The 27,884-nt window shown below is 41.6% G+C and overlaps 3 protein-coding genes across 6 annotated transcripts; 1 reads left to right on the top strand and 2 right to left on the bottom strand.

Moving 5' to 3' along the window:
• Positions 1 to 2,270: 2,270 nt before the first annotated feature.
• Positions 2,271 to 8,144, bottom strand: ruvbl2 (RuvB-like AAA ATPase 2). The gene is made up of 14 exons (XM_037748528.1): positions 8,017 to 8,144; positions 6,493 to 6,547; positions 6,276 to 6,331; positions 5,879 to 6,020; positions 5,575 to 5,704; positions 5,425 to 5,491; positions 5,122 to 5,228; positions 4,920 to 5,013; positions 4,562 to 4,780; positions 3,940 to 4,058; positions 3,667 to 3,786; positions 3,445 to 3,574; positions 3,148 to 3,262; positions 2,271 to 2,658 (listed from the first exon to the last, which is right to left on the bottom strand). The coding sequence occupies exons 2-14, from the start codon at positions 6,545 to 6,547 to the stop codon at positions 2,633 to 2,635; spliced, it is 1,380 nt and encodes a 459-aa protein (XP_037604456.1). The 5' UTR covers positions 8,017 to 8,144; the 3' UTR covers positions 2,271 to 2,632.
• Positions 8,145 to 8,214: 70 nt separating this feature from the next.
• ftr82 (finTRIM family, member 82) lies at positions 8,215 to 27,390 on the top strand. 2 transcript variants are annotated; one of them, XM_037748523.1, is made up of 9 exons: positions 8,215 to 8,351; positions 9,170 to 9,284; positions 21,825 to 22,630; positions 24,071 to 24,166; positions 24,255 to 24,488; positions 25,369 to 25,528; positions 25,620 to 25,676; positions 25,893 to 25,955; positions 26,045 to 27,390. In XM_037748523.1, the coding sequence occupies exons 3-9, from the start codon at positions 22,034 to 22,036 to the stop codon at positions 26,563 to 26,565; spliced, it is 1,728 nt and encodes a 575-aa protein (XP_037604451.1). In that variant the 5' UTR covers positions 8,215 to 8,351; positions 9,170 to 9,284; positions 21,825 to 22,033; the 3' UTR covers positions 26,566 to 27,390. The 2 variants fall into 2 exon arrangements, with proteins under 2 accessions (XP_037604451.1, XP_037604452.1); XM_037748524.1 differs by lacking the exon at positions 8,215 to 8,351 and adding an exon at positions 8,822 to 9,003.
• ftr83 (finTRIM family, member 83) lies at positions 10,910 to 16,862 on the bottom strand. Of its 3 annotated transcripts, none has more exons than XM_037748527.1 (8): positions 16,181 to 16,862; positions 15,660 to 15,755; positions 15,255 to 15,488; positions 14,879 to 15,038; positions 14,704 to 14,760; positions 13,479 to 13,547; positions 12,019 to 12,110; positions 11,628 to 11,765 (listed from the first exon to the last, which is right to left on the bottom strand). In XM_037748527.1, the coding sequence occupies exons 1-7, from the start codon at positions 16,757 to 16,759 to the stop codon at positions 12,043 to 12,045; spliced, it is 1,263 nt and encodes a 420-aa protein (XP_037604455.1). In that variant the 5' UTR covers positions 16,760 to 16,862; the 3' UTR covers positions 11,628 to 11,765; positions 12,019 to 12,042. The 3 variants fall into 3 exon arrangements, with proteins under 3 accessions (XP_037604453.1, XP_037604455.1, XP_037604454.1); XM_037748526.1 differs by having other exon boundaries at positions 11,631 to 11,765; positions 12,023 to 12,110; positions 16,181 to 16,861; XM_037748525.1 differs by lacking the exon at positions 12,019 to 12,110 and having other exon boundaries at positions 10,910 to 11,765; positions 16,181 to 16,860.
• Positions 27,391 to 27,884: the final 494 nt, after the last annotated feature.

Genomic DNA, 27,884 nt, shown 5'->3' with positions numbered 1-27,884 from the left:
CCTAAAGCATCCCCTGCTTTATGGTCTATTTGACTCTAAATGGGAGCATAATTTACTAAATGAACATCATGCTGTATTGAAGAAGACTTCAAACAAGCGATTGAGACCATAAACTCATGTTTACAATGTTTACTGAGGTAATAAATCAAGTGAGAAGTATAGGCTCATTTTCTCATAGACTTCTATACAATTAGACTTCTTTTTACAACCAGAGGAGTCGCCCCCTGCTGGCTGTTAGAAAGAATGCAAGTTTAAGGCACTTCCGCATTGGCTGGGCGAGGTAGCACACTGGTTGGTAGGCACTCCAGATACCCAAATGTATGTACATATGCACTAAAAAAAGTGAGTTTTTCATGATATTGCCCCTTTAAGAGATGGTAGGATTGGGTTCCGTGATGGGGACATTTTGCATAATGCTAGCATGGCCTGACTGTGGCGGAGAAAGGGCACCCAAATCTGTGCAGCAGGCAAAACGCCACAACATGTTAACATGCTGAGCAGCCTTGTAGCCTGTGGACAGTGGTGTGGAGACAAAGAGCGGGAACCAATCCAGCTCACAGCCAGAGGGCTTGAGCTAAATATGATCTGGAAGCAATTGCTTTGGATTCACAGCGACACTGGAGAAAAAGAAATGTCTTCGGGTCTTATTCAAACAGATATTAGATACATTGAGACTGCGGTAATTGTGCTCAGATGTATTGGGGGTTAGTGGGATTCTGTATCTGCTCTCTAAATTCTGATTAAGATTTACACATCTTATTTAAATCATCTTTATTCAAAGAGAGAGGTAGCATACACCCTGTTTTACATACACACAACTGAACCCTCATCAAGTTTATCCCAGCTTTAATCCAACCAGTGAATCCATCAGATGCGGTGGTAGGCAGCAGCAGCCAACAGCAGACTCGTGGGACTGAGGGGGATTTACGGGATGTAGGCAGCAGGGTAATCCACGCAGAACTCTCTCCCACCAGCACTAAACATTAAATATTCAGTTCCACGTAGGAGACAGTCTGCGCTGCACTCATACTATATGCAGGTGAAATTGATTAATCTCCTCTAATTGGTTATGAAGGAAATGCAGCTTCTTGGTGGAGGACTGCATGTAATATTTAAGCCAATATAAAGTTGGCTGTGGTTTTAATAGTATATTCAGAATAGATGTAATGGAATACAGTAATGCGACCACTTTTATAATGTATAACGCTATAATTTGTTTCAAACAGTGACATTTTAAAACTGCAATTCAAGGACATTTTCTCAATTAAATGGATGGAAAATCACTACAATCATGTATTAAGCATCTGATTATCTAAATACAGAGGAATGTAGGTGTGAGGAAGTCTGGTCCACAGTGTGTTTGTGTCAGAGCAGGGTCACACCTGCAGTGCATCAGACTGGGTGTGAGGTTGAGGTGTCATTTACAGTACAAGCTCACACCCTTCATACAGAAAGGCAGATTCGATCAACTAAATGATGTAAAAGGAAGGTATTTTTAGGCCGTCAGTAATGCTGTTTGACTTGCTCACTGAAAAACATGTTCAGAGCTTCTATCTCAGGACAGTTTGCACATTGTATTGTTTGTAGAAAAGATGTCTACAAAAAAAGATCTTTGGGCTCCACCTTGTGGCGATGATTTCAAACTGCTACACACTTCTGACTTAAAGCCTCTGAACACCCACACAGGTGCTTTCTGGCTGATTAGCTGGCTCATTGGGTGCAACAAAGCTAACATAAAGATGTCACTCAATTAGCCTATACACGCCCACACAGTCCTGAGACGAGGTCTAATCAGCCAGATTAACTGAAAACACCTGTGTGGGCGTTTGCTCATTTCTCATATGCAGTAATGTTCTGTTAACCTCGACTCTGTTCCTCTTGTTAGGAATTATTTCAGAAGATGTCTCAAGCATCATAGGCCAAATTAATTTAAAGACAAGCAGGCTTAACAATTAACCCAGGAACTTAATGGATAGATTCACATTTTTTCTTCAAAACAATATTCACATTCCAATATGTACTGTATTTAAAGAGGTTTTGGTTGCTGTAATAATGCCTGCGGTCCAGACTGGCAGTGATGAAATCCCTTCGTAACACCACTGTAAGAGATGGGGTACAAGCTCAGCAAGATCGCTCTAAAATAACTAACTTTGTAAGACACCCACTTGATTTGTTTAACTCAAAACTTTTTAAGATTTTCCAATTAATGTTTTCACACCAATAAACCTCTTTTGCAGCGTTCAAGATGAAGTGACAAATAAGAAAACAAATTACAGTGTGCTTAAAAAAGCCTGTTTAATTTTCATAAAAATAAACCATGTAAAGATAAGTGAACAAAAACATTGAAGGAATGGAGATTCCTGCCATAAGGCCTCAAAGATGAACAGAACTGTGGTAAATTAAGAATTAAGTCAAATTTCAGAGAATAAATTTGAATTCAAACAATGTAGACTTAAAGGTGAACGGAGAAGACACATGTAGGGGCGTTCAGTCAATTCAATGCATTCGATCTTCAATGTAATTCGATGCTGAATTCAAATTTAATTAAAATCCAGTTCTGAATTGACTCCAACCGCAGAGACGATCGACAACATAAAAACTTCAAAGCAAGAAAACACAGCAGTGATCTTCATTATGAGGTGTCCATTGTAGCCGTTTCTGAAATGTAAGAACAGATACATCCTGTTTATTCACTGTGTAACGGAGAATTTGGATGTTTAGTAGAAAGATTATTCACTTTCTTTTCAAATCTACATATCACATTGTTTTGCATTTGCATATAATATATGTATATAAATTAATTTTTTCTATTTTAAATGATATGGGACAGCTGAGCCTACTAGTGCAACACTGAGCTGAGTTGCAATTTTTTTCTTTTCATTTTACGTATCTCTATGTATTGCTTCTGCTGTGAAACTACAGCCCATCATCACTTTGGACAGCAGTTTACTAAGCATGTAAAAACTGATATCTTCTCTAATGACTGCAGCAGGCTACAGCAGGTGCCTCTGGATAAGAGTCTGTTTCAGCAATATTGATGCATTGTTTGACTTATATTTAAATCAATGTGAAATGTTGCTGTGTGGGATCCAAAGCCGAGGAATTCGGCCCCCCACCAGAGACAGACAGGATGAACAGCGAACTCACGTGTTTCATTGAAGAGGAAGGAATCCTGATACTCCTTCATGTACTGAGAGGATCTGGCCTCATCCAGGAACAGAGAGTAAACCCTTTTAATGTCCTCCACCTGAACTTCTGTCCCCTGAAGAAGCCAAAACACAGAGATGACATCCACACTGAGACTACAGGACTATTCATGACTAAACTACTGAAATATAATCCATCCAATGGTTAAAATAGTTGCTTCTAGATGTTGATAAATTACTTTTTTTTACATGTGTTACAGCTGCAGCAATACTATCTGCTTGTTCAGATTGAGCTTACCTTGCGCTTGCGACACACCAGTCCAGCAGTGCTGATCAGCTGGATGGCGTATCGCAGTGACGTCTCCATGCCGATGCGAGTCAGGACGGTGTGAGCTTCCTCGCTCAGCTCCACATCCTCCTCTTCACACCTGAAATGAAACCACGAGAGTTGATCTTCCTTCTGTAACGCTGGGAAGAAGCAAACACAGCTTGCTGACAGATGATGAACGCAGATTCTCACCGGATCTTGAGGATCTGCCTCGTCTCTTTCTCTGTGTAAGGTGAGGTGGCGATGATGAGCAGGCGGTCCAGCAGGTCGATGGGGATGCCATGAGGGCTCTGATAGTTTGTGCCGCGGATACTAAGAAAATATTAGAAAAGAAATGGCAGATTTGAAAAACTTATTTTTATTCAAAGAATTTTAAAAACCATCAATATTTTCCTGTAGTCTATCAAATAGCCAGACATACAGGGTGTAAGAAATTAAAATGAAAAATGGAGATGGAAATAGTACCGAGTGATGCCTCTGTTGGTGGCCATAATGAGAACTGGGGACAGATCACTCTCTAGGGCTCGGTTCAGGAAGGAGAAGCACTCCATGTCCAGCATATGGACCTCGTCAATAAATAACACCTGGAAACACAAACATAGAAAATGAGTCAAGGGCAGTTAGAGTTGGGCGATGTCTACTGAATTGGCATATGACGATGGCATCATTGTTGGAAGGGAAAGTGGGGTTGAGGGGGGTCATCTTATGGACTAGGGCAGTGGTTCTGAACCAGGTCTTAAATCATATCTAACCATCAAAATCTTTTCAGATGGAGGTCCCTGAAGCGAAATCTTATCAAATGGGGGTGTTTGACTTTATGTGTATCAATTTAGGGAACCTTGACAAGAAAAGAGGTTGAGAACCACTGGACTAGGGGGTTAGGGTTTGGGTTACTATAACCATACTATAAAGGCACTACAGTTTAATTGCCCAAACTGTGATGATGTGTTTGAATTCAAAATGTATTTTAGTTAATTCATATTCAGGGATCTTGTTCCCTGTGAGCTCTTGCTGTACATCTGTATAGGGGAACCCTAAATGAAATCACAGACAAACCACATATAAACACACACACAGTTGCACCTACCCCAGGAATGATCTCCGCCTTGCCCTCTTCCCTCCACTCACACACTTTGGCGTTAATCTGCTCTCGGACTTCAGACTTAATCTCTCCGGTGTCTCCGGAGAACAGGGCCAGGAAGCCTTGTGTGCGGCTGTTGATGACGTCGATCTCATGGAGGGACACTGTGTGGACCACCTCTTTCCTCTTCTGCAGCTCTCCCTCTGGACACTGTACAAACTGGGTCTACAGGGATAAGAAAAAAATACAATAAAATACATTTCAAAAATGAATCCACAAGGCCAAAGGTAAAGGGCCGTTGAATATCTGCTTAATAACTGCAGCAGAGAAATTGTACTGATGTAATGTGACAGATGGAGGATACCTGAGCTCCCATGGCATCATAGTCTCTGGCTCTGGTGAAGGAGCGGCCCAACTTGCTGATTTTTCCAGTGGCTTTGTCAATGGTTATAACATCTCTGAGAGAAAACATAGGGAAAGACAGTTTAGATCACATGCAGGTTATATATCCGACAGGCCTGAGTGATCCTGATGTGTAAATATCAATGAACAAGACATTAACTCACCCTGCTTGAACCTTCTCTTTACTGAGACTGTCAATCATCTTGTTGCCCAAGTCATATATCGTCTCCATCTCAGTAGTCTTTAGAGTCAGCTTGCCCACCTTGGCACCCTGAGAGACAACGTTAAATATCAATACATTTGTCTTTAATGAGTGTGTACCATTTTACACCTGTTTCAATTCCCAATTTCCCTGTAATATCAGTATTTTCTGCCTTCTAGCAACTCAAAATAGTGTGTTCTGTCATAAAGAAGGTGTAAGACTGCAAGTCATGAGTGCAATTCGAGCCGACACGTAAGCAGCTTACCGTTCCAGTGGCTGGTCTATCGATCTGGATCTCCACCACCTCTCCTTCAATAATCTCCGTCTCTTCTCTGTAAAAGAAACCCACTTTGAATACTGATTCATTTCAAACAATGAGAATTACAAAACACAATTATTGTGCTTGCTCACTCACTTGATTCTCACTCCGATGGCTTTCCTAAAAGATTGGCTGAGTGCCTCGGTCTTGCTCATCTCGAGGGAGAAGATCTCACTACCGGCCAGCGCTGTGAAAGGCGTATCGGGGCCAAGAGACTGGGCGATGCCTGCAGAAAAAAAATATATATATATCTCAGCTGAACCTATACTCAGCTAGTGAATCTGGGAAAAGGACCTCTTGTTTTAATGATGACTTAAGCCAATTACAACAACAATATGATTTCCAGAGGACGATGATGAAATGATACTGTGTTCCGGAAAGCCTCCGCTGTGGTCCTTACCCATAGCGATGGCAGTCTTTCCTGTGCCAGGTTGGCCAGCGATCAGTACTGCTCTGCCAGCTATGTGGCCATCTTTGATCATCTCAAGAATGACCCCTGCCGCCCGACGGGAGGCCAGCTGGCCGACCATCCCTTGAGACACCTGCAGGTGAATAGGAACAGGTATCCTTGAAGCCAAATGCATATTAATGCACATCTGCACGTCATCCTGTGCTGTATAATCCTATATATCTGTTGAATTTACAACATTTCTGCTTATACTGGAATCCAAGTACAGAGTTCCTTACTGGGTTATACTCTTAATACATCAATATATCATCTCTTTATGTGCTGAATACCAACTTAAGAGAGAACAAGTCCCACAGCTACATAATATGAACTGAAGACTTAACGCTACCTGTCTTGGCTCCAAAGCATCATCCAAACCAAGGCCACGGATGTGAGAGTGCGCTCCTAAACACAAGACAGAAATTATCACATTAATATTGAGTACATTTGGAAGAGTGAGCTTGCATCAACATACATTAGGGCTGACCTATGACAACACACATGTAGTAATCATTAACTTGTATCCATAAACAGTAATGGGTCCCAGAGTAAATGTGGATGCTTACCTATTCTCTCGATCCGTGTGATGTCACGAACCTCTGGAACCTTTGTCGCCGCCATCTGTATTTAGTTATAAGCAGACAGAGTGAATATCTTTAATATAAAAAACAATAATTAGTTACATAGAATGAATACTACTGCCAGCTTTGCTACTTTCCTTATTGTTGGAAAAGACCTTTGTCTGAGGTCAAGGATGTGCTACTGGACACTGTAATAACACTTTAACAAAGGAATAGACAAACGTGGCAAAATGGTAACTATTATCAGGTTTCACACCAAGTTCCAGTGCTGATATTAAAAAAATAGCACCTTAAATACTGCCATAAAACTAGGACAGTGGCTTACATCCCCTAAAAAGGTATCCAGGAACTTAAACTCTGAAATAGATCAACAACAAAATCAGCCTTCAGGTTCATAAAAGGTCTCTGTTCTATGCAACAGAAGGATGGCTGCACCTCAACAGTCCAGTACCTGAGATGTTCAGTGTTCAGTGCTACTTCTGGACCAGGTTCTGTTTCCTTCCTTGTATATTTTGCACCTCTATTGATGCTTAAATTATTCTCTAAGGATGTGCTACTGGACACTGTAATAACACTTTAACAAAGGAATAGACAAACATGGCAACAAAACAACTATTATTACCCTAAAGAACAAAGGCACCTTAAAGAAATACTGCCATAAAATTAGGACAGTGGCTTACATCACCTGAAAAAGGTATCTCTGATATTACTTCTGGATCAGGTTCTGTTTCCTTCCTTGTATATTTTGCACCTCTATTGATGCTTAAATTCTTCTCTAATTAAATAGGGAAATCATCAGATTTCACACCAAGTTCCAGTGCTGATATCAAGCTAGTCTTAGTTATTTCATTCATTCATTCTCTGTGTAAAATATCATTTTCCACTTGTGTAATTTTGTTAATAGTCTGTTTATTGTCAATCCTGTATATACTGTTCCTATTTTAAACTTCCTTCTATTTAAATGGTTCATATTTTGTTACTTTGTTTAGCTCTTTTTTTTTTAAATTTCCCCACTGTGATACTAATAAAGGAATATCTGATCTTAGTTAATCAAGCTGGAGCACACACATGTAACTAGGGAGTCTGTCCAGTCCAGTCGGTTGTCATAGTGATAGTTGTAACGCATGCTTCCACAACACAGCACAGCACAGATAGCCACACTGCTGTGGCTTTACATTTGTCATATTTATGTTTTTTATAAAATACCCATCTCAGTTGTCAGTAATGTTTGGGTCAAATGACATGCAGAAGCCACCAAACACACCCGCTATCTTCTAGACAGCCTGTAGTACAGCAAAATATAATAAATATATAATGCTAACGCGAGCTAATGTTGTGTTAGCAGACTAGCTCCATTCATCGGTTTTCTCTCTTCAGTTTCTACTTTTATACACATTTCTGGATATTTCATGATAGAGTGAATAGCAGGGACTTAAATTACAGTTCACATGCTAGGATATCAGGCTGTGAAAGTCTTTATTACAGGTATAGTATGGATTTTAAACTCACCTGAGCAGACACTACAGAGAAAACGTGAGAATGTGCGGCGGCGCTTCTTTCTGTTGGTGCGCAGGGTGAATGTGTCCGACGAGAAACGAGTACTTCTTTTTCTATGTAGCCTTAGCTTCAGTTTTGAGTTTGACTCGACTGCCCTCTATAGGCAGGGCGGCCTAATGATGGGATAACAGCATTATAATCACGGTTAAACGTTAATTAAGTATGGAGTGACCCTGTGGAGGGGCTGTCCGTTTGGTTTGGATCAGATACTGTGCATTTTAGGCTATTTAAGCTATTATTTTAACCGCTTAATTGCCTCATGTCCCCATTTGGTGTCCCGAAGAAAGGTAACGTTATTTAAAGGTCCCATATCATGCTCATTTTCAGGTTCATACTTGTGTGTTGTGTTTCTACTAGAACATGTTTACATGCTTTAATGTTAAAAAAAAACATTATTTTCCTCATACTGTCAGCCTGAATATGCCTGTATTTACCCTCTGTCTGAAACGCTCTGTTTTAGACAGAGCCTTTTGACGAAATTGCAGCGGAATTGCAACAGAATTGCATTGCTAGGCCACAGTTTAGGTCCATGTTTACTTCCTGTCAGCTGATGGCATTCACATACACTCCACAGGAAATGAACTGGGACATATTTAGAATGTGTACGTTTAAAACCGTGTAATGGTCTAAATATTGTATATTTGTGACATCACAAATGGACAGAAATACGGACGCTTGTTTCAAACGCACAATTTCTGAATACGGGCTGTGTGTATTTCTACGTATATTGAGCGTTTTGATAGTTCAACAGTATTTATAAAGTACTTAAACCTGCTTTGTAATGTAAAAGACCTGAAAATCCTACTTTTTACAATATGGGAGCTTTAACTCTTGGTGGTGGTAAATGACAGGTAGCTAAGTTAGCCTAGCTAGGCTAATACTTTACGCCATGTAGGATTTACAAAACAAACTTGTACAAAGTAGGAGGAGACAGATAAGGTGAATTTGTTCAGGGAGGCTTTTAATATGTTGTTTGAAGTAACCAGTCTCTTAATGAAATAGTAGATCTGTGTTCTAAGCCAGGTAAGATGTAAAAGTCTAGCTAATAAAAGTATGTTATACCATGCTTCTTGCACTGTTTCAGACTGTTTTGTATCTCCAACAGTGAATCATCACACAGGAGCTTTCCCAGAATGGTGAGGTGAACAGTGGCCGATGACATCCTTGTACTGTGTACATCTCTCCACTAGAGAGAGCAAGGCTCACATATGGTATCACAGGTATTTACTAAAGTTGCACTATCCCTCATCTTGTAATGCAAGTCTGGTTCCTATCTTTCAGTCTGACCCCTTGTTCAGAAATATGGTGAAAAATGTCTTTCTCGAAAAAACATATCAATCAGGCATATAATATCACTGAACAATGGCCAAGCTCATCTGCTGACCATGATAACCTCAATGTTTCTGGGTGAGTTTTTAATATCCTCTCTACCGTATCTTCTTCATTTTCCCTTCAGGCTGCAGTTTTAGGATTTCACAATCTAAACTCACTTCACTCCCCAGCATCACAAGAGAAGGATACTGAAAGTTACAGACGATTAGAACCGAGAAAAAACCTTTTGTTTGTCAGTTTCATCAGTTGTGATGTCTCCTGGTGTCTAATCATTGTACATAAGTAGCAACTAAAGGAGACAATGATTAAAAGAATCAGACATGGTAATATGTGACAAAACACATGTACCTAAGTCCAAGGGAAAAACATGTTTTGTTATTATTCCTGTTCCAGACATCTAAAATGCCGCCAGTGAAAACTAAATGACAACACAGTCTTATAATCAGGCTTCTTTGACATTAAGATTTAGTAAAGAGAAAAAAATTGCCACTAGTTTGAATTGCGTATCGTTTTATCTCCTACAATAATCAAATGGAACTACTTTTGTAAAGAAAAAAAGCTCATGTGTTACATCATGTAATACTGTAACTGTCTGAATCCAGACTTTTAATGACTAACTCAATGATAAAGATCTTTAGAGTGAGACTGGACCAAACCTTAGTTCAGCATACCACAAACATTTTAAAACTGCTGCTCGATGAGGTTCAACCATCTGTGAACTCAGGAGCCTCTCAGTCACACCACGCCTACTCCTGTACTATTCCTCTCGAACCTCTCAGACCTCCACAAAGCCAACGCTGCTCTTCACAGACAAAGCATGAATCAAAACACACAAACACATTCTCTCATTCTCATACTGTCTCAGAACAGATGGATTGTATTTAGTTCATTTTGAATGTTGGTGATGTTGGTAATTCAACCACATTTTTTTGATGTATTCTTAAGGCATAGTAGGAGTGATTTTTGAAACCCATTACACACTAGAGGATAGCATTGAATCCGGTTCGATAAAGCTTGAATGAATGAGCAGTTTTCTTCCATCTCCAGGCAGCTTCATAATTTAGTGTACGTGCATGCAGGCTGAGAGGTAATTAGTAGTGGTGCAGCGGTTTGACAGGCCCACGGTTCGGTTTGTATTGTGGTTGTTGGGTCTTGTTTCGGTTTGGTTTGTTTTGCACATTAGGGAGAAGAAAAACATAGCCATATGTTTGAACTTCGAAATATATAAATACATAGATTTAAAAAATGATATTTCTGTATTATATAAAGCCATAACACTGATTTTATGTGAAATAAGGAAGGCTACTTATTGGTCAAGTCGGCCTATGTTCAGATAATTGCCTCTTCTATGTCTCTGGCATCTCATTAAATAATTAGCAGGCCTGTATTTAATAGTGGTGCAACGGTTCAATAAGCCCACGGCTCGGTTTGTACGTCGTTTGTTTTTGCCTGTCGAGTGAAAGTTTGTGATAATAGAAGTATGAAGTAAACAAATGCAACAGTAATATCACAGTTTATCCTCGTTATAAAATGTTTATTGATCAAAATAAGTGTATCGTAACTTTTACAAATGATCACATGACATATTTCAATCAATTACATCCTTCATTATTCCAAATGATAATTTAAATGCCTTCATTTCATACACCTGATCTTTCATTTCACACATTTTGATTTTCACAGTCATCACAAGCAGTTCCCCTGATACACAACACATAGTGTAAATAGTCAATGAAAAAATCTTGTAAAAGAATTATAATATATTTTCAGAGAATAGTTTTTGTTCTGTAAATCCAAACTGAATCACAGTTGTGCATTGATCATTGGAAGTGTGTTATTTAATCCCTAATGGATGAGGGTGACGGCTGACTCATACCAAACCCAGAAGCCTGGATAGACGGCCTCGGTAAAGGAGACCTTGAAGCGGTGGATGAGAGACATGGTCTCCCCTACGGTGTAGAAAGAGAGGGTACCCCCAGCGTGGTCTAGGAACACCGCTATGCGTGACGAGTAGGGTGCACTGATCTCGATCTGGTCTTTGCTGTGGCGGGCTGAGTAGCTGGCATCTGAGCAGAAGAGGCTCCAAGACTTGCGGTTGTAGCCGATGCGGCAGCTGTCTCCGTAGCCCGTCCTCTTGATGCCTTTGTAGGTGACTCCGATGGCGGCCCCCTCTCCGCTCCAGTCAACCTCCCAGTAGTAAGCCCCTCCGGAGAGGGACTCCTTACACAGGACCTGGGGCAGGGAGTCGAACCTGGAAGGGTGGTCAGGGTAGTTCTGGGGGTCTCTCTTGAGGGCAGCTTTCCTGTTCCCTCGGGACAAGTGGAGCTGTCTGTAGGCCGTGTTTGAGTCCAGAGTGAGTTCGCAGGCATCTAAGAAGACAAAATGAACATTTAGTTCACAAGAGGAAGTTAACTTAAGTATGAATGAGCAAAACCAAAGATGGACAGAGCCTCTGTTTCACAGCAGCTTAAAGAACCCCTCACCATTGTACCACCAAGTATTTTAGATTTCTAGTTCTATTAGATTTTGAACTAATTTTTGCTATAACATGCTTTAAAGGAAAAGTGGGAGACCCTCTGGCTGGACACAGAAATCAGAATAATAACTGGGGTTGGATGTCACCTGCCTGCTGTTTATCTCTCCGGGTCACAGTTGGTGGGACACCCGGTGGGCTCTCCTAGACCTGCTCGGCCTATTATCCCCCGACCTATTATCTGGAAATGCCAGAGGTATCAACACTGTTTGTGAGTTTGACCACAAACGGAAGTCCATCTAACAACGTGCATATTTAATTGTAACTGTAAGGTGAGACCTACAACCTTTGAGCCCCTTCTCCTGTGACCTTAAAGGGATAGTTTAGGTGTTTTGAAGTGCAGTTATATGAGGTACTTATCTGTAGTCAGTGTAGACAGTTTCATTCTCACTGTGCAATATAATTTTTCCACTTGTGCAATTTTGTTAATAGTCTGCTTATTGTCAATACTGTATATACTGCTCCTATTTTTATATTTCATTATATTTAAATTGTTCGATTTGTTTCACTTTGTTTTTTTACTGTGTTAGCTGATGTTTCTTGTTTTTTGCACTATGCCCTTTGCTGCTGTACACTGCAAATTTCCCCACTGTGGGACTAATAAAGGAATATCTTATCTTATCTTATCTTATTACCTACAGTAGATGACGGTCGGCATGCCCCCAGTTTGAAGAAACAGACAGGATTTACAGACACGGGAGCAAAGCAATGTACTGCTGTGGACGGGGCCGGCAGCAAAACATATTTTAGACACCTAAAAAAGTCAATATCAATTTAAGTGTACGCTATATTTAGAATATTTTCACCACTTCATCTTGCCGTCAGACAGCCATTTCCGACAGGGAAATTAACTGGAAGTGAAACATTTCCCCGTTGAAACATATTCTGAATATACCGTACACTTAAACTGATATAGATTTTTTTTGGTCAGCCTTTTTTTCAGATGGCTAAAACATGTTTTGCTGCCGGCCCCGTCCACAGCAGTGCATTGCTTGGGTTCTGTGCATTAACGCCTGTCTGTTTCTCAACTGGGGGGCGTGCCGACCGCTATCTACTGTAGGTAATACACCGACTATAGATAAGTACCTCATACAACCCCACTTCAAAATACCCAAACTATTTAAAAACTACGCATTTTGTTTTAGTTAAATAACAGTAAAACTGACAATTTGCTTAAAACTGAATATTCTTATAATATTAGAAAAAAACATCACGTTTTTTCCAAGGATTATTTCTCAGAGTTTTTTTTGTTCTAATCTGACTGAATGCCTTCAAGGAGGGAGCACTTACACTGCAAACTCAAAATCACAAAGCTGAGTAAGTGCCAGCTAATGCATTTGTTAATGAGTCAATCCCAGTCTCTGTCAACACTATAAGACATACAGTACAGTAGTTACTAAAACCAGATTTTGTGGTCAACCACAGGGCCTGACAGAGAACCTCATCAGCATTTAATTTGCCCCGTGCACTGAAACGAGCAGTGAGAGCAGTGATCTGTGTCCCTGCAGAAAACCGTATCAGAGAAAGAAAGAAAGAAAGTGAGACTCACATTTCAGGAAGTCGTCCCTGTGCTGAGGCTCCTGGACTGGCAGAGACTTGTACACGGGAGCTTCATCACCTGTGAGAGTAAAAGTGTGATCATATTAGAAAATAGTGATGGTGGCATCGTGGATTATAAAGCTTTGAGTTGAAGGGCGTGTTTATTTTACTGATCCAGAATTAGTTTCTATTACACCATGCTATTAAATATAGAAAATCAACAATAATGGCTCAATACATGTGTTACACCTATGAAGAAAACAAGCATAATGGGTGGTGTTGATAGCCTTGTTATATTAGTGTGCTAATGTAAACTCGCTGGCAGTCTGAATTCCTAATCAAAGTAAACATTTAACCATGTGGCAACTTGGCCACTCAGGCTACCTTGTAATGAATAACATCAAACAGGAGTGTACAACAGGGCATTGAGGACAAGGGAAGTTGTAAATCTATCTAACTGTCTCTTGTCAAATGATGCTTTGCTTTCCCTTTGAGTCAATAAAAGTAGGAGTGCTGCAGGAACGAGTCCTGAAACCCGGAAATGAGTCAACATTCTTGCACTTCCGGTTACCTCATCTGGAGGTCACTGGGTTTTTTGAATGGGTTTTTAGTTAGTCTGTGGTTAACACAAGCTGAAGAGATTTTAACGTTTTGCTCTACAATATGAAATACTGTATGTCAGTAAATATCCATATTGTTAATTTAGGTGTCTTAAAACAAACAAGTGGCTAAATGAGACTACTAAACGTCATCACGCCAACTCGTCCCGCCTTTACAGCCTCAGTGTGTATACTCGCGTTCATGCAACCGTGGTGTAGTTCGTTTATAGCCTGACGTTAGCTTTTTACTTCTAGCGATTGCATTCACACTTCAAAACTCATAAACGTGGTGTTCATTCCTTGCTGAACAAAACGTGCAAGTATCATAAACATTTGTATATTCAGTTTACTGTCATAGTGGAGTAAAGAAACCAGAAAATATTCACATTTAAGAAGCTGAAATCAGAGAATTTTTTTTTTTTCTCTTAAAAAATGACTCAAACCGATTAATCGATTATCCAAATAGTCGGCGATTCATTTAATAGTTGACAGCTAATCAATCAGCTAAATACCATAGCTCTGCTGGCTTTATGGATTGTCTTAAAGTAATTTGTCTTAATAATAGAACCACATTACTTTGTTGTTCACATAAAAGCAACAATAGGTTAAGTTATTTTTCTTAAATGGCTGACTTACTTTTTATTGTCCGTCTCTTTTTGGGTTCATCCAGTTGGCAGAAGGTCATTTTGTTAACTGCAAAAATAAAACAAAAAAGGCTGAGTCAACATTAAGGTAACATGTGCAGAGTGACACCAGATAACTGGATATATTAGACTATTTAAATGAACTTTTCCTGTGTTTTTGAACTCACCGGCCTTGGCCACCTTGACCAGTTCGTCATTGCTGAATTCGTTCAGGTGCTGTTTCATCTCAGAGACGGCCTTAGTGACTGGGCCGAAGGTGAAGTAGGGGTTGACGGTCACAGTAGGCAGCTCCTCCGCCTCCGTCTGGGCTATCAGCATGTGGTAGGTCTAATAAGGGAGAAAAACAGCAACACAGTTATGATATTGTATACTATTGGACTGCATATTATAGGGTTCATTAGATGTGATATTTTGTAATACAGGTCTGTTAGCCTTGTGATTGACTGGTGACCTTTTTAAAACTTGCCTACGATACGATACAACTTTCTCCACCAGTGCATGATGGGATAGGATGGATGGTGCCCATGTCATATTGTCAGTTACCTGGATGAAGTGGATGTGGTCCTCGGTGCGGGACAGTTGGGTGATCTCGTTGTCTCTCCTCTTCAGATCTGCGATCTCGTGGGTCAGGCGCTCCATGTGGCCCTCGGCGTTGCTGAGCGCTGCCCTCTTGTTGGCGGAGATGAGCTTGGACATCTCTTGCTGCATCCTCTCAATGTAGCGCATCATGTCGGTGAACATCTTCTCGCATTCCTGCAGCGCCATGTGGGCTGAGCTCTGCACAGGAAAAAAGCCATAAATTAACTGGGTGTCACACTGGTTAGAGGAGCTGTCATTGCTCCTACGCCAAGGAATGTTGTCAGTGTTGGGAGTTGATTTAACTTTCCATTCCAGTCTATTGTGGTTAGTCTGGTTTTATCTGGGATGGATGATGATGGTGGCACAAACCTTGAGTGAGTCCACTGCTTGTTTTAGTTCCTCCATCTGCTTGTTTCGATCATGAATCTTCTCCTGGATCTCAGCCTGGGTAGCGCCCAGCCGTTGCTATGAGGAGGCAACAGACGTTGTTATTGATGATGACAAACAATTCCACAAATCAACAACTCAGATTGACAAAATCGTTGAATTGATATTTTTTAAAACTTTAACGTTGGATTTTATTATAACAGTGAGCAGCTCAAAGTTGACACTTGAGGCTGCATATGCAGGTAGCAGCCTTATTTTCATATGGGTGTGTCTCACGTTAGGCTTGTTTTATCTGTTGTAATCTACTCTGTCATTCATTATCTGCTACTGAGTCACTGGTGCAATAAACCATGTGTCACCAATGATTCGCAAATAACAAAAGGTCCAAGTACATTACACAATGCTTGTCGTGATGAGCAAAAAACATTTCAGCATTAAACCTGTTGCTGAACTGGTGACAGTCTGAAAACCAACGATGTCGTTTTAAGCAATATCAAACGTACCTGCTCATCCGCCCTCTCCTGTTCAGCAGACACCATGTCGTGACCTTTGTGCTCTTTCACCGTACACAGCACGCAGATACACATCTGGTCGGTGCGACAGAACAGCTCCAGACCCTTCTGATGCTGGGGACAGATCTGCCTGTCCAGGTGGCCGATTTCATCCACCAACTTGTGCCTTTTAAAAGTGTTTGACTCGTAGTGGGGCTTGAGATGCCTGTCGCAGTAGGAAGCCAGACACATCAGGCAGGTCTTGACGGCTTTGTGCTTCTTCCCGATGCAGATGTCGCAGCCTACATCCTGGGGTCCCGCGTAGTTGTAGTCAGGGGACGGAGGCGGAGGCGGAAAGGCTTCGGAGTTGCGTTGGATGGTGGAGTGCCGGTGGCCTCCTCCCATGCGCCTCGGGGTTGGTCTCTTGTTGTAGGTGACCCTGCACTCCGGGCAGAGGTACGAGCCCGTGTGGTCCGCATGGTCCCAGTACGTCTTCAGGCACACGGAGCAGAAGATGTGGCCACACGGGATGGACACGGCGTCCCTGAGGGATTCCTTGCACAGGTGGCAGTCGTCCTGGTCAGACGACATGGAGACAATTTAGCGCTGTTTCCTCCAATGCAGTAAAGATGTTGTGTAGTCACTCCAGTCAGTGGCTCTTGTCAGCACAGTGGCAGACTGATCCCACAGGTGCTACGTGAGCAAGTTATATAGAGTAAACAGAGAGGGCGGCTAAACTGGTTGAGCCGAAACCAGTCAAACAAGGGCGGGGCAAGAAAAGGACACAGTGATTGCTTCCATCAGTTACAGAATGTAATGAGAATGATTGAAATGTGTGCTCATGAGATGCAAGGTTTGGCTTTGAGTATTGACAGCAAAAGACTAGATGTTTTTTTTTATTATTATTACATGTACACACCATAAAATAAAAACACAATATAGGCTTTTATACATTTTTCAGCAAAGGGGTTCAAACAGAGCATGACAAGTGCTGTTTGGGATAGTGTTAGTAGTATTTGCATCCCATAAAAAGGATGAATAAAAGCAAAAAAAGTACATTCAAAAGTAAGTAGGCATCTATGAAACCACTCTCTACAATTGAGTGTACTCTAATTGCTGAGTGTTAGAGATCGCCTCAAGATAGGCTGTTCCCCTTGGGCATGTTTATAGTATAAACTGAACTCACACTAAAGAGATTCATTTCTGCACGTTGACTAATAATAATACGACTTTTCTGGTGAACTGTAATGTCTCGTCAGTAGCAGCATCAGCAGTGACTCCTCTCATTGTGATGAAGCGTAGTGATGCCAGATAAACAGCTTAGTTGGCCTTGGTTGACTTCATTCGGCTTGGCCTTCTTGAGCCAGTGAGACTTCCTTAACCTTCACCTCACCTGCAGCTAGTTAATCACCAACTCTTACTTTGCATTTCATTGCCACTGATTTGTTTTTCTGATGTTTGACAGGATGTCAACACTGGATCTATATTTCTGTGGCATAATAAACTCAACTGTAATACTATCTTCAAATAAGACAATGCGCTCTTTCAAAACCAATTCTAAGAATGTTTCCTCTTCTGAGTTAAATACGTTCCTCTGCAGATTTCACCTTACAGTGTACACACCTCCCAGCCAAGATGGAGTTTCAGGGTTGTTGAAACGGAGATAGGAATGCAACTACACTTGATAGGCCAGATAACAGCAGGGCCGAGAAAGCCTGCTTAAAAGGTTCCATTGTGTCGGAGCCAGCGGGGCCCGAGCCGAGACCCAGGCATTACAGTGTCTGTTGTCCGTCAACAACAGTAACTACAGCTGACACGCAAGACTAAATGTAGCATCTTAAGTTGACAAAAGATTCCCCTGACAGGGGTCATGCTCCACACTAACCAACACTGACATGATGACAATACGGTAAAAACAGAACAGATATTTACATTTTCTGTAGTTTTCATGGGAATTTTATTTTATTTCAGATATTCATTTTTGACCTTCAAAAGACCTTGAGCCGCTGAACTAGGCGATGTTACAAATTTGCAAGAATTATTTTATTATGATTTATATAATGACTATTTTATCCCACGGTTTGAGAACGTTAAAGAGCACCTATTATGCTTTTGTGCTTTTTCCCATTTCCTTTAGTGTATTATATATATTTTGTGCATATCAAAGGTCTGCAAAGTTACAAAGCCCAAATTCTACACCAAAGGGAGTTCCTCTCCCTCACAGAAACACTGCACCTGAACTGCCTGAAACACCTCGCTTCAAGTCCCGCCTTTTCTTCCGTAACGTGGTGATGTCACCAAGTAACACATTTGCATAATTCCTGCCTCGCGGCTAGTTTGGCACGCCCTCAAACAAAGCTAGTTAGAGCGGAGCTGGAGCGGAGTCCAAAGAGTTTGGTTCGGTTGACCAGTGGGCCAGCTGACCAATCAGAGAAGACTGGGCTTTTTCGGGAGGGGGAGGGGGCGGGGCAGGAGCTCAAACAGAGCGTTTCAGACAGAGGGTGGAAAGAGGTCCTGCAGCACAGCCGGTATGAGAAAAATAAAGCGTTTTTTGAACATTAAAGCATGTAAACAAGATAGAAACCCAAAATACAAGTATGAACCTGAAAATTAGCATAATATGTCCCCTTTAATATTCAGATTTAATATTTATTGCACTTCCTTTGCATGTGAATTAATTAAGTCTAGTCCTGTTTGTAATGACGCTGACAAATGCATCAGAAAAATATCAGTTACAGGTGGAAATGGCTGAGTCACTGTGACTTGCGTGCTCATCCGTTTGCATACCAATAGCATTATTGTCTTGCAAAGCATTTTACCCTCTTAACAGATTTTCTTTTTGTTTTTTTCTGTATTTCCTTCCACCAACCCAACTGGCCCTTTAACCCTGGTTTTAGCCAGGAGATGAACTTTGCTTCTATAAAACAAAACATATTTAAATTTTATGGAGAAGAAGAACCAGTTGGCCTACACTTATTAAACTTAACCTTGATGTTTGGCACCAGTGGACGTTCAGTGGTTCTCTCCACCTACTGATTATTTCCTTTGCCTAAGAATTGGTTTCATATCAGACAGGCTTATGAGAGCAAACATGATCAAATGAACATTTGTCAAGCTCGCAAGTTTCGGTTTGGCTGACTACTTTGCTTTTCCTGTGTATATTGTGCCAGACCCATGGTACAGCTTTTAGGTAAAAAAAATATTTTTAACAAATATATATTTTCATTATTTTATATCACATTTTCACACGCACAATCTAACCCTGCTATTTTGTATTTTATGTCAAACTAGCATATCGTTATCATGGCGCCTTAAATATATGGGAGAACTGTTTTGTAGGGCTGTCAAAGTTAACGCGATAATAACACGTTAACCCAAATTCTTTTTAACGCCACTAATTTCTTTAACGCATTAACGCAGTTTGCAATTTTTAGGTAGTAAATCGCTCAGTTTTAAAGCTAGTGAAGATCTTGGCATCATATGAAACTAGAAAACCTAAGGAGGCCATTTTCAAAGGGGTCCCTTGACCTCTGACCTCAATAGATGTGATTAAAATAGGTTCTATGGGTACCCACAAGTCTCCCTTTTACAGACATGCCCACTTTGTGATAATCACATGCAGTTTGGGGCAAGTCATAGTCAAGTCAGCACACTGACACACTGACAGCTGTTGTTGCCTGTTGGGCTGCAGTTTGCCATGTTATGATTTGAGCATATTTTTTATGCTAAATGCAGTACCTGTGAGGGTTTCTGGACAATATCTGTCATTGTTTTGTGTTGTTAATTGATTTCCAATAATAAATATATACATGCATTTTCATAAAGCAGCAAACTTGCCCCCTCCAACTTAGTAAGAGTATTAAATACCTGACAAAAATTAACTATTTTGGGATTAATCCAGTTGTTATTAGAACATTTGAATGCAGCTATGATAGACACTCAACATGTTCTGGTTTTGCTCATCTAGGATTCTTACTAGTGGTGTGCAGCCTTTCCATTCCCATTTGATCTGTGTCTGTTTCAGTACTCTTCACCGTTGTGTATCTACCCAGAACACATTAAATACTGTGTCTTCCTGTTTTTATTACTCACACTCAGTGAAGTCGTCATTGTTTCCTTTAATCAAATAGCCATTTGTGTTGTTGTGCACTCGCACTTTCTTCTTGAACTTGAGCTATCGATTGACTGTGTGGAGTTTCTGTCTGCTTTATTGTTAACAGGCATGCTACTCTTTTAGAGAGGCTTGTTATTAAGTCTTATTAGAGTGTCTTATGTCATAAACATTATCATGCTGCATTGACTTTCCCAAAGAAATAGACATTTTTTTGGCATACGTGCAGTTGTGCACTGCTTGTCTGACATGAGTTAGAAACTCTTAAATAAATCAGAGCCATATTCAAATTGTTGTCCCTTGGCAGCGGCCCTCGGCCCTAACAGGTAGTTAATCTGTAAGCACAGAGCGCTCCCTTCACTCTGGAGGAAGGAAGGAAAACTGGCTTATCAGAAACCCGACCAAACATGGAAGGGTGAAACTGCCGAGTGCATGAAGTAATGCAAGATATGAATTGAAGGTGCAGCCAATGTACTTTTTACAACCTAAAATTAACATTATATTTGTTGCTACATGATTCTGCATCAGGCAGGTAATGCTACACAACTTTTATTTCAACTGTCTTCAAAGTAGGGTCTCTGAACTTGAACAAAAATACTACTAATATTGGTAGAAACAAGTAGACTCGGCCTAATTGAAATGCTAATGAGAGGCTATGATGTCAGCGGACACTTTGTGATGCAGATTGAGTCAGGGTCTCCTCTGAAGTTTAACCCCTAGCTACACTAGGTAACTATGAAAAGGATATTTTTAGAAATTAAAAAATGCAACATAACATGTGATGAGGCATGAATACAAATATGTAAAACATGCATTGCAACAAAACACCTAGGGCTGACAGGAATGTTCTGTGTGTGCACTTGTGTGTGTGTGTGTGTGTGTGTGTGTTTCCGTTCGGTGTCTCAATATTTCCTTTCTGCTGAACAAACACATCTACAGTCACAAACTGACTTGTAAAAAGCAACCGGACTGGTCTGACTGGACACAGTGCAAATACCATACCCTGAACTCTGGCTGTTCTTAGACAAACTGCCTACAGCAGGTAAACTTTAAACAGGTTTTTGGTTATAAACTGCAACAACGTCCCTCATATTTGAAACTACTTTGAAACTCAGAGTGTCTCTGTTTGTTTACTGGGTGGTCCCTGGAATTCCTACAGTACTTTAGGCTGCATTTATGTTTGTCGGACTATAACCGGTTTGAGACAATGGCGATTCTGTCTGACAACAATAGGTGGAAATACAGCTGCCGAGAAGTGTGCGCACAACTCGCCCGCAGATGAGCCACATGAGAAATTTGAGAATAAAGGAAGCTGTAAGGAAAATGGAAGTTTTTTCTGGCACCGTAGTTGTCACTTTGTGTGTTTTTTACATTTCATTCATTCTCCTTCTTTAACTCTGTCCTCTCTCCCTCTCTCTCTCTCTCTCTCTCTCTCTCTCTTCTCCTGTCTGCCCGCCCTCTCCCTCTCCCTCTCTCTCCCTCTCTCCCCCTCTACCTCTCTCTCCCTCTCCCTCCTTGCTCAACCTGCTTATCTGAACTGGGCAGGGCTCGATATACTCCCAGCACAGGGGGAGGGCCTTGTCTGCTTTCAATCAATAACCTCTGGAATTCAGAAATACAAGTAGGTCCTGTCTCTGGCACGCTGTACCACACTCTTGAGGGCGGGCTCCCAGGCACACTCAACGGATTCTCTATCTGCTCTTGGCACTCTCTGTCTCTTTCCGCAGGTCTGACTGTGTTCTGAGCCTGTGACAATGGCCGATCACCCTTCTCCAGACTATTTCAGCTGCTCCCTGTGTGTGAACCTGCTGAGGGACCCCGTGGCTATCCCTTGTGGACACAGTTTCTGTATGGACTGCATCAGCGGCTACTGGAATGAGGCTGACTACACAGGGATCTACATTTGTCCACAGTGTAAAATCACGTTCACCCAGAGGCCGGTGCTGCGGCCCAACGCCACCCTGAGCATGGTGGCTGAGAAGATCAAGAAGAGCGGCCTGAACCTGAACCTGAATCTCAACGCATCCCAGGGGAACCTCTACGCAGGGCCAAGCGACGTCCCCTGCGACTTCTGCTCTGGGAAGAAACTAAAGGCTGTGAAGTCCTGTCTCGGCTGTCTGGCGTCCTACTGCGAGAAGCACCTGAAGCCACACTATGAATCAGCCACATTCAAGAGGCACAAGCTGGTTGACGAGCTGGGGAACCTGGACAGGAAGATCTGCCCACAGCACCAGAAGTCCCTGGAGCTCTTCTGTCGAACAGATCAGATGTGTATCTGTGCTATCTGCACAGTCAGTGAACACAGGGGCCATGACATTGTCTCTGCTGAGGCAGAGAGGGGGGAGAAACAGGTAAGACATCCTCCTGTCTCTTTTGATGGATGATAGACTAAATACTCACAGGAATAATGTTGTTAGAAAAAAGTTGTTGTCAAGCAGCTTCTCAGAGAATGAAAGTGTGATTTCATGTCAGAAGGATAAGCAGCGTATTCAGTTACATGAGAGGAGCCACAAGCTGAAACTCTCCTTATTCTGCTCTAATATGTTTTATATACTTTTACTTTACTTTTATACAGTCACTGGAGTATTTTGAGTGAAAGTAAACCTGTGTTTTTCCCAACTCCTGCCCTTTCTGCTGCACTACGACTGGCACTTGTACTTTGACCCATTTCACCAACGCTATCAGCTAAAACAGGCAGCCATTCACCGCCAAAACAAATCCAGCTCTCTGATTAGCTGTTCGGAGGCCGTGGGGGGGAGTGTCTTATATAGTTATCGCCTCTGAAAGCTGCTTTTTCACAGAATGTTGAGTTCCAGCTGTGGGAGCGATAAACAGAAACTGTCTCCGACTTCCTCCTGCTGCACTGGTTCCCACCTGTGGGAGTGGGTCTGTAATGATACTGGAATGCCAGGGAGTCAAGGTCTCCAACACCCCGTGATCGACCAATCACGGTGTTGTAACCATGGCGAATGACTCACCAATCACATTGCCTGTAAAGGATGCGTAGTAGATAAGAGTGTCAACAGATACTGTAGTATAAATCTGCATCATTCAACTTATACGATGAGTAGTTTAGTGTTTTTATGGCAGCCAGGAATACGGGCTAAAGGATTGTTTAGGGCATGATGAGGTCATAATTCGTCCTACTGTTTTCTTTACAACATGGAGAGTCTGGTTTCTCTCATCCAAAAGATTTACAACCTGAGTCTCACACATCTAACTCCCGTCTCCCGCTCTCTCCCCTCCCCCCCCTCTCATATCCACCCCCCCCTCTTAGATTCCCCACATTCCTCAAGCTTATCTTGAAGAATGGGTTGGTGGGCTTGAGTAAAAGCTGAATTAGAAGCCCTCTATTCTGCATGTCAGTGCTGCGTGCACCTTGAAACATCTCTTTAAAAGTGCGGCAGCGGTAGATTCACATTCCTGACATGGCCAGAATTCCATTACAGATTTTTTTTACCCCCCTCTCCCTCTGAGATAAAAGCCTGCCGCATTAAGAAGATTCTTTGAGCGAGGTTTATTCGACATGCTGAAGGGCCTCCCCAGATATTCCTCGATGAGAAAGAATGTTTTTACTGAACCAACAAATACAGGGCTTGGCGTCTCACACAATAAAACAGCGTGACATTCAAGTGCATTTTATAAATCCGAGTTAATGCGACTTTTATGATCAACTCTCTTAACACTGCATATTAAATAAAGGGAGCCGGCACAGCCAGTCAGCATGGGAGTGCACGCTTAACAAAACAGTGAAGTAGATGGGTGTGTAATGTGGCTTTTCTTTTCTGCAGAAACTCTTGGGAGTCTCCCAAGCTGAGATTAGACAAAAATGCCAGGAGAGGGTGAAGGAGCTGGACGAGCTGAAGACTGCTGTGGATTCACTGAAGGTATTGTTGATAACATGTATTTTCATGCTATAAGATGTTCTGTATAGTAGTGTCTTCTGTGAAACACTGACACCTTTGTTGTGTCCAGAACCAGGCCCAGAGAGCCATGGTGGAGAGCCAGAAGATGTTTGAGGACATGATCCGCTCCATTGAGAGGATGAGGTCAGAGGTCAGCAAGCTGATCGGTATCAACGAGAAGGCAGCTTTCAACCAGGCCGAGGCTTTGATCGAGCGGCTGGAACAAGAGATCGATGAACTGAAGAAAAAGGAGTCCGGCCTCAAGCAGCTGCACAGCACTGAGGACCACATCCACTTTTTGCAGGTAACACACAGCTTCAGGGCAACTGTTTGAAGAGGAAATACACCTGTTGAGTTCTGATTTGGGCATGAAGCTTGAAGTAATTAGTGTATGGGTGTGGTTTTTAATAAGAAAGCCTACTCAGGTTGGCCATGATCACGATGACAGGTTAAGTCCTTGGTATCACTTTGGGCGTAAGCCTTTCTAAACAAGCAAGTGGAGTTAATAGCAGCACTTATTGTGAATGGAAATTTTGGACAAAAAACATGTCCATGTCATACTAGCTTGTCGTGAAGGAGGCTAAATAACGCTCCAAACTTACACTCAATTTTGGCGAGGAAAAACTGGCATGGCCATTTTCAAAGTGGTCCCTTGACCTCTGACCTCAAGATAAGTGAATGTAAATGGGTTCTATGGGTACCCACGAGTCTCTCCTTTACAGACATGCCCACTTTATGATAATCACATGCAGTTTTGGGGCAAGTCATAGTCAAGTCAGCACACTGACACACTGACAGCTGTTGTTGCCTGTTGGGCTGCAGTTTGCCATGTTATGATTGGAGCATATTTTTTATGCTAAATGCAGTACCTGTGAGGGTTTCTGGACAATATTTGTCATTGTTTTGTGTTGTTAATTGATTTCCAATAATAAATATATACATACATTTGCATAAAGCAAGCACATTTGCCCACTCCCATGTTGATAAGAGTATTAAATACTTGACAAATCTCCCTTTAAGGTACATTTTGAACAAATAAAAAGATTGGATTAACTTGCGATTAATCACAGAAATCATGCAATTAAATATTTGAATTGATTGACAGCCCTAGTAAAAATACATTTGGTCAACTCTATCTGTTTCTCAATCATCGTCACGACACTTGCTTTTCCTCTCCTCATCAGAACTTCAACTACCTGTGCACCCCCACCGATGACGGCTTCATACCCAGAGTGACGGTGAACCCCGACTTCTCCTTCGGGGCTGTCAGGAAAGCCGTGGCTGAGATCAAGGACCGCCTGGAGGAGTTTGGCAGAGAGGAGCTGCTTAAGATCTCCAAGTCAGGTGCGACCTTAGCAGCAGAAACACAATACTTCTACATGATGGGCAGAAAAAAAACTAAGTTAGCTAAATATAAATGTGTTCTGTCTTGCAGTGAGCGAGGTCCCGGTGTACACTACAGAGAGTCGAACATTGGACAGAAGGAGCAGAGGTGAGTGCCGTCACGTACTATAGCCATATAAGACTGCAGGAGGTTAATTATTGTTGAGGTTGATAATGTAGTTGTTGGAGGTAAACCACATCCTGATTGCATCATAGAGTCTTTCGTTGAAAACACCGCAACAACACATCAACAGAAGAATTAAAGGCATGTGTGTGGGTGTGTGCAGTTCACATTGACCTAACCCTAGTGATTCTTCATGTGCAGGCAAAGAAGTGGTGGACAACACTCCTTTTCCAGAGCCAAAGGGCAGGGCAGATTTTGTGAAACGTAAGTGTGTATTTACCTGAAGTATGACCATTTAACTCCAACAGTTACCAAATAAATGCTATAAAAATGCATTGATTCTTCTCCTCCAGTCTTCTGCCAGCTGAAAATGGACCCTAGCACAGCCTACAAGGAGCTGTACGTCTCAGAACACAACAGGAAAGTGATCCGCACCAGAGACCTGCAGCCCTACGGAGACAACCCGGAGAGGTTCGACAGCTTCGCCCAGGTGCTGTGCCGGGAGGCCCTGTCCGGAGGCCGCTACTACTGGGAGATCGAGTGGAGCGGGGAGTTCTCCATCGGAGTGGCCTACAGGAGCATCAGCCGGAAGGGCAAAGGCTCGCTGTGTCTGCTGGGCTATAACGACAAGTCCTGGAGCCTGCTCTGCTCCGACACGGGTTACTCTGCCTGGCACAACCGGGTGGACACGCCCGTCAGCGGCCCCCACTCCCCCAGGATAGGCGTGTACCTGGACCACACTGCGGGCGTGCTGGCGTTTTACAGCATAGGCAACACCATGAGCCTCCTGCACAGGTTTGAGACCTCGTTCGTTGAGCCCCTCTATCCGGGCTTCGGAGTCGGAACCTCAGTCAAGATCTGCAATGTGAAGTGAGCACCGATGTTTGAGCTCTCATTTGATAAATCTTTCTCATAATATACAGCAATGCTTTTGGAATATATATATATATTTTTGCAAAATGTTTAAAACTGTACCAAACAAACCACATTAACGAAGTTGTATTTCTCATTTTTCTAAAGAGAAATGTTTTTTTTTTAACGCTACACCTCACATATATTACGTTTTGCATTGTGCTGTAAACTCACATTTTCACTATAAGACATTATTGAAATACATAATTACTACATAATCACACCAGAACAATATAAAGTGTTATCACTTTTAGCATCTGATTAGAACTGCTGGATAATATTATAACATGTTGGTATCACATTTACTTCATAAAGGGTGCGACATATCTCAAGTGATGATGTCATTATAAGCCATAATGGATGTACCCTGAGATAAGGTCCATTTGCTTATGATAGGTCATTACATTGTTGGCCAATATTATGGCGTAATTCATTTAAAATATATTGCACCCTTGTGATCGGTATAAGTAATACAATAACATTCATGTTGGTGCATATTCAGACAAATATTTCATTGTCTGTCATTTCATTTTGTCATGTTTTGATATTACCTGATAGCTATATCAATTGCTGAAAGTCCTCACAGTTTTTTTTTTCACTTGAACTAACCCTTATTTAATTTGTATGTATGTTTACTTATATAATGGACAACAAGAGTATAGATATCAAGAAAAGACTTGTTTTGTAACAAAATGATTCATTGATAGTTCTAAATAAAGAGCTAAATGAATGGATTTTTGTGTTTTTGAGATTATTTATCTATTCCTAAATAAAAATATAAAAACCAGATGGTGTTATAGTGTTATATCTATATTGCCAAAATAAAGGTCTTATTAGATTAGAAATGATAGGTCTGTATGATATGGATTTAAAGGGAACATATCATGCTCATTTTCAGTTTCATACTCGTATTTTGGGTTTCTAGTAGAACATGTTTACATGCTTTAATGCTCAAAAAACACGTTATTTTTCTCCTACTGTGTTGCTGAATATACCTGTATTCACCCTCTGTCTGAAACACTCTGTTTTAGCACCTGTCTCTTTAAGAACCCCTCCCGAAAAAAGTCCAGTCTGCTCTGATTGGCTTGCGAGAAACATATGTTGCACCTTTGCAAAGGTAGTTCTCAAGCTGTGGGCGGTATATTCTAACGAGCCTGCAAGTGACATAGGAAGGGGAGCCAAATCTGAATGGCTTGTTGAATCACATGTTTTTTCGATTCTAGACAGCCCACAACAAACTGACTGGGTTGTCTTATTTCAGTTTGTATGTTGGTAGACACT

Source organism: Sebastes umbrosus, chromosome 17 (assembly GCF_015220745.1).
Source record: "Sebastes umbrosus isolate fSebUmb1 chromosome 17, fSebUmb1.pri, whole genome shotgun sequence".
Taxonomy (NCBI): domain Eukaryota; kingdom Metazoa; phylum Chordata; class Actinopteri; order Perciformes; family Sebastidae; genus Sebastes; species Sebastes umbrosus.
This window is presented reverse-complemented; position numbering and strand designations above follow the sequence as displayed.

Bases quoted from the DNA above. Each gene is read 5' to 3' on its own strand.
- ruvbl2 (XM_037748528.1), bottom strand. From the start codon at position 6,547: ATGGCGGCGACAAAGGTTCCAGAGGTTCGTGACATCACACGGATCGAG. The intron at 3,787-3,939 runs GTACTATTTCCA...ATATTTTCTTAG, and splicing joins ACCAACAGAGGCATCACTCG to TATCCGCGGCACAAACTATC. The intron at 2,659-3,147 runs GTGAGTTCGCTG...CTTACATTTCAG, and splicing joins CTTCCTCTTCAATGAAACAC to AAACGGCTACAATGGACACC.
- ftr83 (XM_037748525.1), bottom strand. From the start codon at position 16,759: ATGTCGTCTGACCAGGACGACTGCCACCTGTGCAAGGAATCCCTCAGG. The intron at 15,489-15,659 runs GTTTGTGCCACC...TTTCCTGTGCAG, and splicing joins AAGCAGTGGACTCACTCAAG to AGCTCAGCCCACATGGCGCT. The intron at 13,548-14,703 runs GTAAGTCAGCCA...TTACTCTCACAG, and splicing joins AAAGAGACGGACAATAAAAA to GTGATGAAGCTCCCGTGTAC.
- ftr82 (XM_037748523.1), top strand. From the start codon at position 22,034: ATGGCCGATCACCCTTCTCCAGACTATTTCAGCTGCTCCCTGTGTGTG. The intron at 22,631-24,070 runs GTAAGACATCCT...TCTTTTCTGCAG, and splicing joins CAGAGAGGGGGGAGAAACAG to AAACTCTTGGGAGTCTCCCA. The intron at 25,677-25,892 runs GTGAGTGCCGTC...CTTCATGTGCAG, and splicing joins ATTGGACAGAAGGAGCAGAG to GCAAAGAAGTGGTGGACAAC.